The sequence below is a fragment of the Rousettus aegyptiacus genome, unplaced genomic scaffold (assembly GCF_014176215.1).
Source record: "Rousettus aegyptiacus isolate mRouAeg1 unplaced genomic scaffold, mRouAeg1.p scaffold_m13_p_9, whole genome shotgun sequence".
Taxonomy (NCBI): Eukaryota; Metazoa; Chordata; class Mammalia; order Chiroptera; family Pteropodidae; genus Rousettus; species Rousettus aegyptiacus.
The window spans coordinates 100,605,859-100,621,402 of NW_023416312.1; the positions used below are offsets into that span (position 1 = coordinate 100,605,859).

The 15,544-nt window shown below is 59.0% G+C and overlaps 2 protein-coding genes across 7 annotated transcripts; both read right to left on the bottom strand.

Moving 5' to 3' along the window:
* Nucleotides 1–1,495: 1,495 nt before the first annotated feature.
* Nucleotides 1,496–6,206, bottom strand: NAA10 (N-alpha-acetyltransferase 10, NatA catalytic subunit). 3 transcript variants are annotated; one of them, XM_016158831.2, is made up of 8 exons: nt 6,057–6,206; nt 5,539–5,637; nt 5,128–5,186; nt 4,281–4,326; nt 4,079–4,194; nt 3,831–3,875; nt 2,521–2,605; nt 1,496–1,823 (listed from the first exon to the last, which is right to left on the bottom strand). In XM_016158831.2, the coding sequence occupies exons 1-8, from the start codon at nt 6,075–6,077 to the stop codon at nt 1,587–1,589; spliced, it is 708 nt and encodes a 235-aa protein (XP_016014317.1). In that variant the 5' UTR covers nt 6,078–6,206; the 3' UTR covers nt 1,496–1,586. The 3 variants fall into 3 exon arrangements, with proteins under 3 accessions (XP_016014317.1, XP_016014319.1, XP_016014318.1); XM_016158832.2 differs by lacking the exon at nt 6,057–6,206 and adding an exon at nt 5,737–5,963 and having other exon boundaries at nt 1,587–1,823; XM_016158833.2 differs by lacking the exon at nt 3,831–3,875.
* A 261-nt stretch (nt 6,207–6,467) lies between these two features.
* Nucleotides 6,468–13,325, bottom strand: LOC107517748 (renin binding protein). 4 transcript variants are annotated; one of them, XM_016158828.2, is made up of 11 exons: nt 13,221–13,325; nt 12,815–12,924; nt 12,604–12,679; nt 12,296–12,371; nt 11,938–12,110; nt 11,100–11,402; nt 10,483–10,564; nt 9,938–10,113; nt 9,155–9,286; nt 6,709–6,796; nt 6,468–6,619 (listed from the first exon to the last, which is right to left on the bottom strand). In XM_016158828.2, the coding sequence occupies exons 1-11, from the start codon at nt 13,245–13,247 to the stop codon at nt 6,525–6,527; spliced, it is 1,338 nt and encodes a 445-aa protein (XP_016014314.2). In that variant the 5' UTR covers nt 13,248–13,325; the 3' UTR covers nt 6,468–6,524. The 4 variants fall into 4 exon arrangements, with proteins under 4 accessions (XP_016014314.2, XP_016014312.2, XP_016014311.2 ...); XM_016158826.2 differs by having other exon boundaries at nt 11,100–11,324; nt 13,221–13,312; XM_016158825.2 differs by having other exon boundaries at nt 13,199–13,292.
* Nucleotides 13,326–15,544: the final 2,219 nt, after the last annotated feature.

The window sequence follows — 15,544 nt, forward strand, 5'->3', positions numbered from 1 at the left end:
CTCCGCAGTTCCCACCTCCGCCCAGGAAATCCAACCGCCTGGGGGCGGCCGAGCGTCAACGGCCCGCTGGGGACGCAGGGCACCGAGGGCAAAGGGCGGACCGGGTCCCTGTGGGCCGGGCGAGTGACGGAGGGGGTGGGAGGCAGGGCGGCGCGGAAGCCACCGCGGGCTCCCTCCCGCCAGCGCTGGGGCGCGGCCCAGCCGGCGCTCAGGCCCGCCGCCGCCGCCGCCGCCGCCGCCGCCGGACCAATCCCGCCGCCTGGGAACGCAGCCCGCAGCGGCTTACGAACCGGAAGAGACTGACGTCTGGCGCGGAGGGCGGGGCGAGGCGCCGCCTCCGATCACGGCGGAACCGCGGCTTGAGACAATTAAAACGGCCTCGCCGCGGCGGCCGGCTGAGCGGACGTGCGCAGGCGCACTCCCCCTGCTCCCCGCCCCAGCCTTTCGTCTCTGCTTCCTCCGCCGCCTGTTGGTCACGTGTCAGGCGCCAACCAAAGAGAACCGGGCTCAGGGCCCCGGTAGCCAAGCGTTCAGCCTGGCGTGGGAGCAGCGTGCCATCTGCAGCGGCAGCAGGAGCAGCAGCAGCGGCACAAAATACAATGACAGCTCAGGAGTGCTGAGCTTCCCTGGGAGGCGGGCAGCCCAGACAGCCCGCTCAGGAACTGGGAGCAGCCAGTGATGGCGCGGCAGCCGGAGGGAAGGGCACAGGAGCAGATTTGAGGGTTATAGTGAAGCCATGAAAAACGGAGGGCTTATATTCTGCACGAAATGCTATGCATTTTTCAAAACCCATAGAATGTACAACACAAAAGGGAAACGTAAACCCTGGACTGTAGTTAACAATAATGTATCAATATTAGCTCACCAATGATAATAAATGCAATACTTAATGTAAAATGTTAATAATAGGGGAAACAGTGGGGGGCGGGTAGAGGGAGTACATGGGAACTCTACTATCTGCTCAGGTCTGTAAACCTAAAACTATATGAAAAATAAAGTCTATTGTTTTCAAATTAAGGCTTAGGTTGGGGCGTAGAATCAAGGGGTATTATGGTGGTCAAACATACAGGACCTTTTGGATGGCAGGGGAGGGAAGAATCAAGGACAGACGCCAGGACTTGAGCAACTGGGTAGCTGGTTGGGACAGCACCCAGATAGGACATCAGTTGATAAGCCCAATGAGCAGTCAGACTTAGGCATGTAGAACCCAGCAAGGCAGCGGCAGAGCAGGGCTCAGAAGGCAGACCATCTTCCCCCCAAGGCAGGGATGGCTCCCAGAACTCCAGGGTCTCCCTCCCTGGGGCCCAAAGATGCTGAACGCCATCAGACTTGAGAGCCCCACCTCCAAAGCCCAGACAGAGCTCTTCCCTTTCACTTGGGCTCTGCAGGACGTGCTGTGCCAAAATGCCATGAGGTCCACATCCACAGGGACACAGAGGGGCCTGAGAGAGGCACGCCCCCCACATGTGCACACTCGTACACACAAACCCCCCAAGGCCGCTGGGTGAAGTTTATTGTGAAACTGCCAAGGGTGAGGATGGGATAAGGCAGGCCAGGGCGGAGGGAGGAGCACTTGCAGGCTGGCTCTAGGAGGCCGAGTCAGAGGCTTCTGAGCTGTCCTTGACGTCAGTGCTCTCTGTGGTCTCGCTGACCTCGCTGAGGTCCTTGCTGTCACCACCGCTATCCTCAGCGGCCAGGCCCTTCTCCTCACGACAGGCCTCTCCCGAGCTTGGAAGTGAGTTGCCCTTGCTCTCCACCTTGTTCTCGATGGAGCCCAGCACTGTGTGCCTGCCCTTCTCCTTCAGCTCCAAGTGCCGCCTCAGCTGCCACCAGGAGCCCGGACAGAGGGGGAGAAAGGAGAGAGGACCTAAGTCTCCACGCCGGTAGGCCCCCTCCTGCTGCTCAAGGGTGCCCACGCCTGTCACTTGCTGGGGGCAAGGAGCACAATGTGACGCAAAAGGCCAGGGTATGGAACACAGGGCTGCATCGGGTTGAGCCCTGGCTCTGCCCTCTGGGACTGCTGTCTCTCCTGTCAAGGGCAGGTGCTCATGCCTCTCCCACACAGGCTGCCTCAGGACCTTGACTTTCTCCTCAGACCTGTCTTGTCTCACCCATGAGCCTTGGGGCAGACCACGGCTGTCGCCGGGCCCCCACTGCTATCCTGGGGCCCTTACTCTCAATGCTCCCAAGGGGTCTCCTCCCTTGCCTCCCACATCATGCCTCAGGGTGGCACAGGCCTCTTCCCGAGAGAAGGAAATCTTGGGCCACCGTGGCTTCCTTTGGAGCCCTGCCACGGCCCTGCTCCCCATCTGACAGCTGAGGAAATAGGTAATGAAGGCCGTGACTCCCAGCAACGTAGACACAGGGCTGGCACCTGGTCCATGTCGCCTCTAGCCATCGCAGGCCTCCTGCTGTCTCGGGCCCCTGGGAGCTTTACCTTCCCTGCAGCGGGGCCTCCCCAGCTTGCCTTGCTTTTCCTTATCTGTGGGGACTGTGGCCCTGACCCCACCAGACTCTTACCTCTTCGGCCATCTGGGTGAGATCCCGCTTCATTGCATACGCATCTTCTCCATCTGCATAGTATTTGGGCTCTACTTCGCTGATCCTGTGGGCAGGAGGTGGAGAGAAGGGGGACAGCCCAGGTCAGGGGGTGACCCAAATCAGGCTTCCTCCTCAGGCTTCCAGCATCATATGCTAGTGGGGGCAGTGTCGTTCCCCCCGGAAGGACCCTTTTGGAGTCCTCCGAGCCTTTATCTCCCAGCCACCCCGGGGTCTGCCATGGTCCTGCATCCCTAGCCTGCTACCAAGATCTATTTCTGTGGTATCTTGTGAGCTGAGCCCTGAATTTAGCCGTCCGCTTCCCTCCCTGCCCTGCTCCCTGTCGCTTGCTGGGTACACACAGCAGGCTCCTATGCCCAGCAATTGGAACCAGGGAGGAGGGGTGCTGCGGCCTGTTCCTGACAGTCATTGCCAGGCGGCACGGCCCCTGGCCTGAGCGGCTCACAGGCTGAGCCTTCGCTGGAGATGTGCATGCAGGATTCAATGGCCTAGGACGGCCCTGCCAGCCCTAAACCCCTGGAAATGAGTACCAGAGGCATCGGCATCAGGGTCAAGGGCCCTTCACAAAGTCCCTTCTCATCCCCCACCACACAGGCTGAGCACTATCTCAGCAGGTCCTCTACGTACAGGCCACCCCAACCTCGCTTTCAAGCAGCTTTCATCACAGAGTACTGGGCATGTCAGTTCCCTGCCAGGCTCTCTCCGTCCTGTGCTTGGCACACAGAGACTCCTGCATCCCCAGGTGGACCTGCCCTCATCAACCAGGATGCCCGGGGCTCTAGATCACTCCGCTCCTCGTGCTGACGGCACGTCCTCCCTGGACATGCTTAGGTTTCTGTAGCACCATATTCTTTCTCTGGTCCCGCTCAGATGCTTCTAGGCACTTGGCCACTCTGAGTCCTGCTCCTCAGCTTCTGCTCATGTCCTGGACCCTCATCTCTATTCCTGAGCCTTTGCTGAAAAGCCTGTGTGCTCTTCATCATGCTGCCTTTCGCTGACCCCCAGGCAGCATCGAGCAATCTCTCCTCCACCCAGCAAGATGCCCAGCACGTCCTCCGGCGTCACAGCATGCCTCGAGCAGATGGCAGCAGGTCGGTGCCACGGCCACTGACAGCGGAGGAGGCACCCTGGCAACGTGTGGAATCCGTGACCTGCTCCCCATCTCTGCTGCCCATGACCCCTGCCTGGAAGGCAGCTCAGCCCATCTCAGCACCTGGATGAGCCAGACCTGTGACAACCCCACTCCGTTAGAAGAATCTAGATCTACTTACTGAAAGTTGAGGGTGTTGGAATAGAGGTGCAGGGCGGCCCGGTTACTGCAGGAGAATAAGGCACTGCTGAGCTGCACAGACTGGGCCAGACAGGGACAGCACATCCAGGTCCTGCCCCTCTTCCTAGTCCCCTTCCCTCCTCCCCACGAATCCCACTTCCCAGAGCTCCAAAATCCAGGGCACCCCAGGACCTGCATCAAGACGGCATCTCCTCCCCACCGCCCCTTCCCTTGGCCCCGGGCTTCCACCTCTTCCTGACGTGCAGAGAGACGTATTTGGCATTGAAGTTCTCGATCATGGCTCGGGACGCCTGGTCCATCAGCTTCTGAGCCAGGCCGAGGCGCCGGTGGGAACGCTTCACAGCCTAGTGGGAGAAAGGTGAGACTTCGAAGGCTGTCCCAAGTGACCGCTACTTCCACTCCCACCGGAGCCCGGGTAGGTCCTACGCACCAGTGAGGTGATATGTCCATGGGGCACGTCATCGGGGTCTTCTTCCCTAGAGCAAGTAGAAAACAGAGAGGCTAGGAGATGTGACCACTGACTGCTGCATGTGCCAGGAGCGCGAACTCCTCTGGTTGACCCCGAAGTCCCTCCCAGACCTGGGCTGGAAGAGAGCTGGGACTCTCAAAACCCCATGTAGCAGCCAAAAGACATGTGTAGTGTTGGCGGAATACAATGGAATGTTGTTCAGTGACATAAGGAAACGGGTTAGCAAACCACAAAAAGACATGGAGGAATCGTATATACATGTTACTAAGTGAAAGAAGCCAGTCTGAAAAGGATACGTGTGTATGATTCCAACTGTGACATTCTGGAAATGGCAGAACTCTGGAGACAGTAAAAAGATCAGCGGTTGCCAGGGGGAAGGAGAGGGAGGGATGAACGGGCAGAGCATGAGTTATTCCTAGCCCAGTGAAACTATTCTGTATGATACCGTAATAGTGGATACGTGTCATTTGACATTCATGCAAACCCATCCAAGGTACAACTCCAAGAGTAAATCTTAATGGTTATTATAGAGTTTTAAAATGTAGCAATATTGATGCAACCATTGTAAAAACTGTAACACAAGATGTTACTGATGGAGGAAATTAGTGGGGAGAGGGGAGGGGGGTATATGAGAACTCTCTGTGCTTTCCACTCAGTTCTGCTGTAAATCCCAAACTGAACTAAAACAAGAGTTGATTAATTAAAAAAAAAAAAAACCCAGGCAGCAGCCAGCAGACATGTGCGATACTGGTGCCCCTCCCCCACTCCAGCTCCCACGTCAGGTTTCTCTCTCTGCTTGGTAACTCACATTTTGGCCAAGACGTACCCCACAATCTTCCCATTCTCATCCTCAGCGATGTAAGAGAGCTGGGTGACAGGGAGGAGAAAGAAACCAAAAAATGACTTCATCTCAGGGCCGAGGAGCCCCTAGAGGATACAGGGTCCCAACCCCCCGCCTCTCGCTGTGTGCGTGACGGACAGAAGTCCGTCAGTCAGGTGGTGAGTTCAGTGACAGCTCCTGACCTCTAGGCCAAGTGGCTTGGTTTCCCCACACCACACTGTTCCCCTGTCGTTCGCTGGGGAGAGGACAGATACAGGTGAGAATCCTGCCCCTCCCTCGGCCCAGTTCTACGCCCCCCGCCCCAGCTGAAAGCCCCGTCTGCTCCTCCCCGAGCCGACGCCTGGTGTCCACTTGTCTCCAGACCCCCCAGCTGCCCACCTGGGGCCAGGAGAGGCCGTGGTAGAAGTAGTATTTCATCTGGTAGTTCTCCGGCAGGCACAGGAGGTTGCAGTGCTGCATGTTCATTAGGTCCTCTGGCTGCGGGAGGAGGGCGGTAGAATGCGGTGAGGCCAGGCGCTCAGGTGACTAAGCAGGCCTGGGTCCTGTCAGAAGCCTGCGGGCTGTCTGTCTACTCACCGACCCCCCCGCAGGGCTGGGCGGGCCTGTGACTGTCTGTCTTTACAGAGGCCTGGGGCAAAATTCGTCTGTTCCTGGAATGAACGTGGGTGCCCGGGGGCTCCCGGAGACCGTCCGAATGGGCCCCGACATCCGGCAAAGACGGATTTCACAGCCCCGGCCCCATCTTCAGGCAGGTCCAGCCCCACGGGCACGGTGGCCTTCACCTCCCCGCGCCCGACGGCTGGCCCGGGGATCGCCGGACCCCTCGGGAGCATGCGCACGCGGCCACTGGGCCCGCACCCACGCGGCGCGGACAGCCTCCCGCCCCGGCCCCTCACCCTTGCATTGCGGATGTTCATAACGGCGGCGGGGCTCGCGGCTCCCAGCGGGTCGTGAACGCGCAGTCAGCTGCCACCGCGCTCCGAAGTGACGCCGGGGCGGCCGGGCCGGGGTTGGGGCTGGGGCTGGGGCTGGGGCTGGGGCTGGGTCCGGGCTCGCGGGGGCGGTGGCGGAAGGGGCGGCGCGCGCCGGGACCGGCCACCGGCCGGAAGTGCGCGCCGCCGGACCCGCCCTCGCGACCGCTCGGCCAATGCGCGGGCCGGGGGGGCCGGGGCGGGACTGTCGGCGGGCGGGGCGGGGCGGGGCGCGAGGCTGTCTGGAGCCGGGGCGGGACTGTCGGCGGGCAGGGATGGTCCCGCGCGCGGCGAGCAAGTGCCCTCCCGCGACCCCACAGACACGCGCACGCGGGCGGTGGAGCAGGCTCAGCTTTATTCCGCGCCTCTGTGGGCGGGGACGGCGGGCGGGGACTAAGTGCCGGCGGCCTGGACAGGGACGAGGCGGTTCAGTAGGGCGCCCAGCATCTCCTCGCACATGGCAAGGCACCGCGGCACGTGGAAGCAGCCTGCGGGGAGAGGCGAGACGGCGAGTCGGGAGGGCCGGGGGCAGCCGAATGCCTGGGGCCCCTGCGGCCCCGCCCCGTCCCCCACTCACCTTTGAAAGGACCCCCCTTGATGGTGAGGGCGACCGTCCCCTCTCGGTTTAGGTAGCCAAACCATTCCCCGTACTCGGGATCGCGAAACTAGAATAACAATGACAGTGACAGCTAGACAGTGACAGGTCTGCAGGAGCCGCCCAGATTCGACAGGCTGGGGAAGGGGCGTTCACCGTCCCGTCTACCCGGGGTCAGAGTCCGGGTGGACCCCAGATAACGTGGCTCCAGATCAGTGCTCCTAAATGCGATACCGCGTCATGGGCAAAGATAAAATAGAAGGGCTTTCCCGTTTCTGCTTTCTGCCCGGCGGTGGGGGCGTGCGATTCCGCAGCTGGATACCCCACTGGGGACAGGAGCCGCAGGCTGTGGGATGAAATACTGCAAGATGGACGAAAAAGAGCCCTGCTTGGGGACGATAGAAGCGGTCTATATCTTGATTGTGCTTGTGGTTACACAGATGTATATATATGTGTGGTCAAGTCTTAGTGAACTGAGCACTCAAGATGGATACATTTTCGCGTTTATAAACTGTACTTCAACAAAATTGATTTAAATTAAGAAAGAGGACCCTGGTGGAGGTGCTGATCTGTCATGTAATTTGGTAACAAATTACTGCTCCCTCGGAGCCCCTGTTCCCTGTTTCCCAGGTCCAGTCCTCCACTAGCTGAGATCCGGGACATCCAGCGCCTGAGATCTGACTCCTGTCTTGCTCACCACAGGTCCCAAATGCACCTCCCCCTCCCTCGGAGCCACCAGAACCCTGCCCCTCCCCATCTACTCTGTTGATCCTTCCGCATTCCTGCCTTTTCTCCTGCTCGCATCCCATTGGTCACCTGTCAGCCTGTCAATTCCTTCCAGACATCCCAGGATGGATCTCAAAGTCCTGGCCTATGCCCTTCTCTTTCCTCCCCCAACAGAGACTTCAGTGGGGCCCTTTCTTGGAAGGATCATAGGTTGAAGTCCACTACCAAAGTATCTTTTTTTAAATTGGGGCCCATGAGTTGGAGTATTCTTCGTAAGGGGTAAAGCTAGTTCTGTATCTATTCATTCTATCTTTCTAGCAACACCGTTTGTGTCCTTACTTATTTTTCAATTACTTGATCTGACATGGAAAGATAACAAAGAATTTAACTGTTTTCCTGTCCAGTGTTTCCGTGGATGTCCGAATTTTGACTTTTTGTATTCTATTATGTTGGTTAGTGTGTAATGATTTACCTGTTGACATAGCTTTTTAAATTGTTCAATGCCATCTCTATCTCATTAAAATGTATTCCTTAAAAATTTCACTTTAGGCAGTTAAAACCAATGGTTTCTAACACGTGTTCTTTATGAATGCATTCAATGCTAAGATATAGTCTCGGGTCTCATGACTCCTGAGTTTGGGAGTAGTGATGAGCATGTGCAATACTTGGAGATGCCTCTCTAAGTGCAACGTAATATGAACATATATGGGATTTCTACTGGTGACAGAGTCGGGCACTGCTAATTCACTGCCTCCTCTTGTAATGGAAGTAAATGCTGGATTTCAGTTAGAGCTTAGTGCAAATAAAGACGTAATTTTCTCTCAGGCTTCGAAGCTCACAGACCCCAGAATAAGACGCCCTACTACAGTCCCTCCCGTTCTGGAGTTTACCAGTGGAGTGAGTTGTGGCTTTAGAAATGCATCAGGAATCTTCATTCACCACCAGGCTCAGCACCCAAGGGGCCCTCTTTCCAGTAGCTGGTTACAGCTTATCACTCTGCTCATGGCACTTTGGCCTCTGGGGCCCCACGCTTCCTTCCCACTTTGCAGCGGACTCTTGCCTCCTTTGCTGGGCCCTCCTATTCCCTCTTCTGTACTCAAAGGTTCACTTTGCCTCCTAGCTCCCAGTATCATCTGTATTCTTATGACACTCAGACAATTGTGGCCCAGACCTCTCCCACTCGACCAGCCTCAGATCCGTCTGCCCACTGCAGCTCCTACCCCAGGCCAGGCCCCCATCCTCGCTGGCTGCAGTGAAAGCTACGACCTCTTGTCTCGCCGCTGTCTCCCTGTGCCCCACAGCCTCCCATCCGGGATCCAGTAATGCCTAAATCAGAAGAGGTGATGACTCTGTCCGGAGCACCGCCCCCTGACCTTGTTTTGTTTTCCATAGCTCTTATCGTCATCCATATGTTTGCTTGTTTACTGGTTTATAGTCTCCTCCGACCAAAACATGAGCTCCAGGGGAGCAGGGACCACTTTGTTGACTGAACAGAGAGCACTGGGGCCAGACCTCCAGGAACTCTCACATCAGCTGAGGGACCACGCCCAGTGAGGGCAAGCCTTCCCATCCCTGCCCAGCCTCCTGTCACAGCCCAGGAAAAGCCTGGCCCTGGTCTGCCTGGGGAAGAATGGCTGCCTGCCTTCTCCTCCACACCCTTGCTGATCTCATAGAGAAATATACAATAGAAAGCAGCAGTTACCTGGCGGAAGGTATACTCGGCCACCTGGTAGAAGAGACGCAGCAAGGTAGGGTCTCCACTGTCACTGTAGCCCATGAGGAAGGCAATCATGGCTTCACTGTGTGGCCACCAGAGCTTCATGGCCCACTCCAGCTGAAAGCAGAGCAGAGACAGGCGTCTGAGAGCCCAGGGTCCCTCTCCACTGCCCCTCTCAGCAGGAAAGTCACCTCATCTTTCAGGTCCTGGCTTAGACTCCATCTGACTCGAGCACTTGGAGTTTAATGATGGGATGAATGTCTCTGGGGGGTCTGAATGGGACCCAGAATGGGATTTGCTTTCTAACCCAGTGCACCTGCAGGCAGCCACTTCCCAAGAGTGAGTGTGGGACAGACTTCCCTTTAGCCCTGGAAGTGAAACCATGTCTTTCTTGTCAGTCTGTCTAAAGACCTTTGGACACTAAGCTTCTGCCAGTGGCAGAGTCAGCCATCCTCTACAAATCTCAGCAGGATCAAGGCACACAGGCAGCAGATACAAGGAAGCAAATCTGCTCCCACCGATGACACCTTAAAACCATCCAGCGAGCCTTTCATTGTCTGTGCCCCCTAATAGCCTCCCTGTGCATAGGAGGTCGAGGACCACTGGCACAGAAGTCAGGAGCTTACCACTGGGGTTACACCGAGCAAATTCACTGCTCTGACTCCCAGGTCCCCTTCTAAGAAATGGGTGATGACAGCAAGCATTGAACCTCCCAGAACAGAAAGCTTTGAACGGGTTAGTATCCTGTGGCCCTGGGCACATCCCTACCTGGGTGGGGCACAGGCCATCGGCATCTTGGAAGTAGAAGAGGCCTCCATGGTCAGGGTCCCATCCGGAGCGGAAAGGCAACAACAGGAACTTGTCAACAACATGGGCTCGAAGTTCAGGGTCACCTTTCCGGATGGCGTGACGGAGCAGGAACCATCCGGCTTCCAGAGCGTGGCCTGGTGAAGGCTCGGGGTAAGGCAGGCAGCAGATCCTTCCCCAGGCAGAAGGGCTTAAGCCCCTACACAGACCATGGTGCCTCCCTTCCTCCCTCCCTAATACTGGGAGCTGCTCTGAGCTCCCCCACCCACCCAACAGCCCTTCCCATGCAGAAAGCTTTGCCCTCCCAGTCCATCCCAGACTTGCTCTCCTGCTGCTGACACCCCAGCCTGGGCGGCCTGCCCCTCCTCCTTCTCTGCCTGGTCCTTGGCTGGCAGGGGGTGGGAGGAGGAAAGCAGTCTCAAGGCGCTCCCCATATCTGAAGCCCAGAACCCCAGGCTGAGCGTTTACTTCCTCCTGGGCAGCCCCCAGCCCACCCTGCTCCTCACCTGGGTTTTGGTGTCTTCCCAGGCAACCAGAAAGTTCCTTGCCATCTTCTGACACATTCTCCAGCACAGCCTGCCCATCCCTCTGCCAGGGGATGAGCAAGAGAAAGTAATTCTGCCTTTAGCCCCAGACATCCAACGAGAAAAACCTTCCCCCCATCCCTCCATGATCTGCAACCTCGGGCAAACCTGCCTCAGAGAGGCGTCTGAGAAGGGGCTGATTCATTCCCAAGAGCCCAAATGGGTTCTAACTCCTGCTTTGGGCCTGGGCCCCCCAAAGTGGGAAGGGTGAAACATTGAAGGAGGACTGAGATTGGGCGAGCTGGGCTGCCCACAGAGACCTGGACAGGTTTGGGTCTGGCCGGATTTTCTGCTCTCTGTTGTGCCTGGGGCTCTGGCACCCTCCCTCCTGCCCTCAGCCCCGCCAGGCTCCCTGGGCCCTCCACCTTCCTGAGGGTCCTGGGCCACCCCTTGCCCTGGCCAAGCTTCCCTGTGTTTCCCTATTAGCGCTAGGGCGGGGGTGGAGTGGGGGTGGAGGAGGCGCCCTGAGCGGTGGGGGTCGCCCTGCCGCCCGGCGCCCAGGCCCCGTCTGGCCCCGGCGTCAGCCTTCTGCTCCCCACCTGGACGTGCTGCAGAATCCTCTGGGCACACCAGTCCCCGAGCTCCGCGTAGTTGCCCACCAGGTCCTCGTCCGACTCCCCGAGCTGCTCCACCAGGTTGAGCAGCATCATGGGCACCGCCATGGACGCCGAGGCCAGGGCCCCCGGAAGCTGGGGCCGGCCCAGGCCGGACGGGTCCTCCCGCACCCAGCGTACGATCTGATCCATCATCTCCACTGCTTCGCTCTGGGCGGGGGCGGGGTGAGGGGAGGGAGGCCTGGGCTGAGGCTGCCTCCCATCCAGTCCGGTCCCCCTCGCCTCGCCCTGGGGCGGGAGAGCAGTGTCCTCGACCCACTCCCAGGACACCTTCCTCCACCCGGGGGTCCACTCTGGGCCTGGCCCCAGGCTGGGTGCTGGGAGCCAGGGTGGATCTGCCTCAGGGGCTCCCAGTCTGGGGGTACAGGCCACTCCCAGGCCGTGAGGCTGGGCCCGAAAGCACTAGGGGCCCCAGACTGAGTGAGTCTGAAAGCACACATCCCCCAGATGTGGGCAGGGCATAGACTGATTCCTCTGTGTCCAAGGCCCCCGTGAAGGTGTGGGGAGGGGGAGGAGTTCAGAAATGGAGGAGCCTTCTGGGGGAACACCCTTAGATACACGGTGACAGTACAGTGCACTAACGGGGTACTGCCAGCAGCCCTGGAGCCATGGAGGCCCAGAAGAAGGACTGGCATTGACGAAGACCGGCCTGCAGACAGGGCCTGGGGAGGGGGCTTGCACGCAGAGTCGGGGTGCATCAGGCGGCCATGCCAAGCACACACAAGGGCACAGAGACTTACAGGGCAGCTTTCCCTCCACACACCTGGTAACGGGCTTCCCCCGTCACCCTCCACAGCTCGTTCATGGCCATGGTGTAGAAACACTCGCTAAAGATGGTTCGCTGCACCTTGACTGGGCGGCCATCCCGAGTCAGCACAAAGGCACACTTCTTTTCGGGAGGTGCCACTCGGGCATAACGTAGCAAAAATTCGCCACCTGGTGGTTGGGAAGTTGGCATGCTAGAACTCAGGTAAAAACGTTCCCACCTCTTGGTTTCCTTCCCACCCGTGAGTGTCCCCAGGCCCTATGCTGTTTCCAGAACCCTCTAGGAACTAGGCACACGAGAGCTATTGAGTAAATTTAGCGTGGCCTCTGGGGACATACGGGGAGGGAGGGAGCACCTGCTTTAGCTGAATCCAGAAGTTCAGGGCGGCGGAAGCGCTCGAACTTGCGGTACAGGTGACAATACATCCACACCTGTGGAGGAGCAAAATGAATATGGCTTAAGCAACGAGCAGCAGGGACCTCAGAGCTGGGAGGCGGGGGGGGGGGGGGGAGTCTTAGGTGCCCATGGTTGAAGGAAGAGTGCTGACATGACTCCTTGTCGCGCGTGTGCGTGCGTGCGCACGTCCGTGGATGAGCCACGACGGGCCAAGCCGACTCTTGGCTTCCGCCCGTGGGAGCGCCGCAAGCCTAGGCACATCCCTACCTGCCTTCCCTGCAGCCAGACATACTTGAGGTCGTCATACACCCGCCCATCACGGCCAAGGCATGTGAAGAAGCCCCTGTGGGATGCAGCATTAGCAAAGAGAAGAAGGGGTTTTGCATCCCTACCCCAGCCTGCTGAGCCCATCAGAGCTGGGTCTGCTGAGAGCGAGGTGGGGGCGTGGGCGGGGCTGAGTGGTGAGGGCTAGGCGCACCCGTGCTCCCGGTCGTGGGAATGCTCCATCCAGAAAGCCACCACACGGTCCAGCTCCTGCTCCACACGCTCCTTCCAGGCCTGCAGAGTCTCCCGCTCCTTCTCCATGTCCTGGGGAACTTGGGACTTGAAGGCACAGCCCCCACCACAGACTTCCCCATTTTCCTGGGTCCCAGACTCCTCAGCGGGCTCCTCTGTGCCTCAGGTCACCCCAGGCTCCAGCGGTCACAAGGGCTGCCTGACCCAGCTCCCCTGAGCCCCAGACCTGGGGACCCAGCTTTCGTGGTTTCCCCTCTCCGTGTGCAGGACTGCCCTCCAACCCGTAACCGGCTCCAGGACTGACCCCACTGAACTGGGGATCCTCCAGGACAACACCCTCCCCCACCTCATGGGCCCCAACCACTGGCCTGCCACACTCGGAGACCCCCGCTCATCCCTTCCTCTTCTCCAGGAAGCCAGATGGAGCTGGTCGCGGTCCCGTGACTGTCACTCAGCTGACCCAGCCTCGCCCCACCCACCCCCTCCTCTGGGGGTTCCTCGGGACCCGGGGGCGGGGCCCACAGTGGGGGCGGGGTTTAGCTATCATTTGGCCCCGCCCCCGCGCTCCGGCTCCGCCTCCACGCTCGGGCCTGCCGCGACCCTCGGGTGGCAGAACCTGGAGACGGCCGCTGTTGGGGACCCTTGGCCCTAGATCCTCCTGGTGGGAAATGCTGGGTGAGCTGGCAGGACGGGCTGGGGCAGGGGAGGGGAGTAACGCGGGGCTGGCTCCCCGCCCCAGCCACTTCTTCCTCCCCCTGAACTGAGTACTGAAAGGCGCCCCAATCAAGGGGCGGGGAGTGGGATCTGAGCGGGGAGGGTGGGCTGGGCAGAGCTAGGAGACCGAGGCGGGTGGCCCAGCGAAGGCGGGGGCCCCATCGAGGGTGTGGGGTGCAGGTGCAGCAAGAGAAGGGATAGCTGGAAGTGCCTGAAGTGAGGCTCTGACCTGTGACCCCACAGGGTGGGCAACTTCTCTCTGATGAGTCAGTTCCTCATCCTCAGCTTCAGGGGCCAATACCCGGCAACCTTTGGCACTGACTCCTTGGCTCAGGTGATGCAGCTCAAAGGGTAGACAGCAATAGTGCAGGTAAACACGGGCATCTGGGGACCTCTCTGCCTTCGGGCCCCCAAAGCGCTCCAAGCCTGTCTTCCAGTGCCAGATGTGGTTTGCATGGCTCTGTGACTGTCTGACCTGATCAGGTGTTCCGAGCCAGGCTGGCTGAATAACTGTCCCCCACTTTCCCTATTGGAGGTGGAATTATGTGGAGGTGGGGTTCCAGGGGCCAGAATGCCAGAGGGCTCTGGGCTCCAAGCAGGCTCGCGGGAGCTTGGACTTTTGGGTCGGTCGCTCTGTCTTTCAGAAGGATGGATTGCAGCCCAGGAGCGTAAGCAGGCCTGTCTGCCTCACTGGTCCAGCTCTGGGGCACAGCTGGCACAGAGAGGTTCCGGTGCCTGTGCACGGCACTGGACTGTGGTTCTGCCACTCAGTGTCTGTCTTCGATGTCACAGTGGCTGCCTCCTTCCAGGCTCTGGCCTCTTGGCAGGCAGAGTTCCTGCTGTGAGCGGACCTTCCCAACCCCAAACAATTCCCCTTTGCCAGGCTTGGGAATAAGACTGACCTCCCTCGCCAGTGGGTAGGTGTACAGGCACAGTCAGAGATACTGCGAGTTCAGGTCCGGGAAACCACAATAAAGTGAGTTGTGATCTTGCTGCTGGAGTATCTTGTCTTCGATTTGTAAAAGACACACATCTGTGAAGTGCAATAAAGCAAAGTGCAATAAAATAAGGTATGCCTGAGCGCTGTGGCTTCTCTGTGTCACCTCCGACCTCCATCTTAGCTCGTGCTTAGGGAGGTCCTTGCTATGGGCCCAGCTGGGTTTGTTGACCAGCCCTACTTGTCCGTTCCCTTCCGGCCTTACCCCTGCCTTCCTTGCACTCTGTCCTAGCCCAGGACAAGCCTTGGTATGTGGAGGGTTCTAAACTTCCTATGGGCAAGCCCCTGGTCCTGGGATAGTGGATGGGGCCTTGGCCAATCCCAAGGTGAACTGGTGCCACTCCTTTCCCTGAGCAGGCCTGTCCCCAGGAGGCTGACATGCGGTGAGCCCACTAGTTTGAGACCAGCGCCAAAGATGTTCCTGGCATGGCTCATGCCTTCTGGAGTGCCACGCAGGCCACCTTGAGGCAGGTGAGCATGGGGACGGCAGAGGGTGGGTGGGAAGAACCTTTGCAGCCTTCCGCAGGCTAAACATCCACATGTCACACACCTGATCTAATAGATCTGCACAGGCCTCTCCCCTTCCTGGGGCCAGCCCCACACAGGCCCTTCTCCCCAGCTGGTGGGCATCTTCCCACCTCCCACCGCTGGGCATCGCTCCTGCTTCTGCAGTCTGAAGGACACATGCCCCTGGGCCCCTGCCCCCTTGTGAGGCTGCTGGGCTCTGAGTTAGATCAGAATTTGTATGGTGGGGGAAGACAGAGCTGTGGCTCCTAGTGTCACTCGCAGTCGACAGGACCTTACATGATACAGGACACCTGAGGTCAGTGGAATGAGCACCAGGGAAAGAGGAGCTGGCCCCGAAGGGCTTCATGGGAGAGTCGAAAGTGGACAGGGCCTCCCCTCCAGCCGTGAGCGTGAACCACGCGGGCACACGCACACACACGCATGCACACACACACTCACCGGCAGAGATAGAGG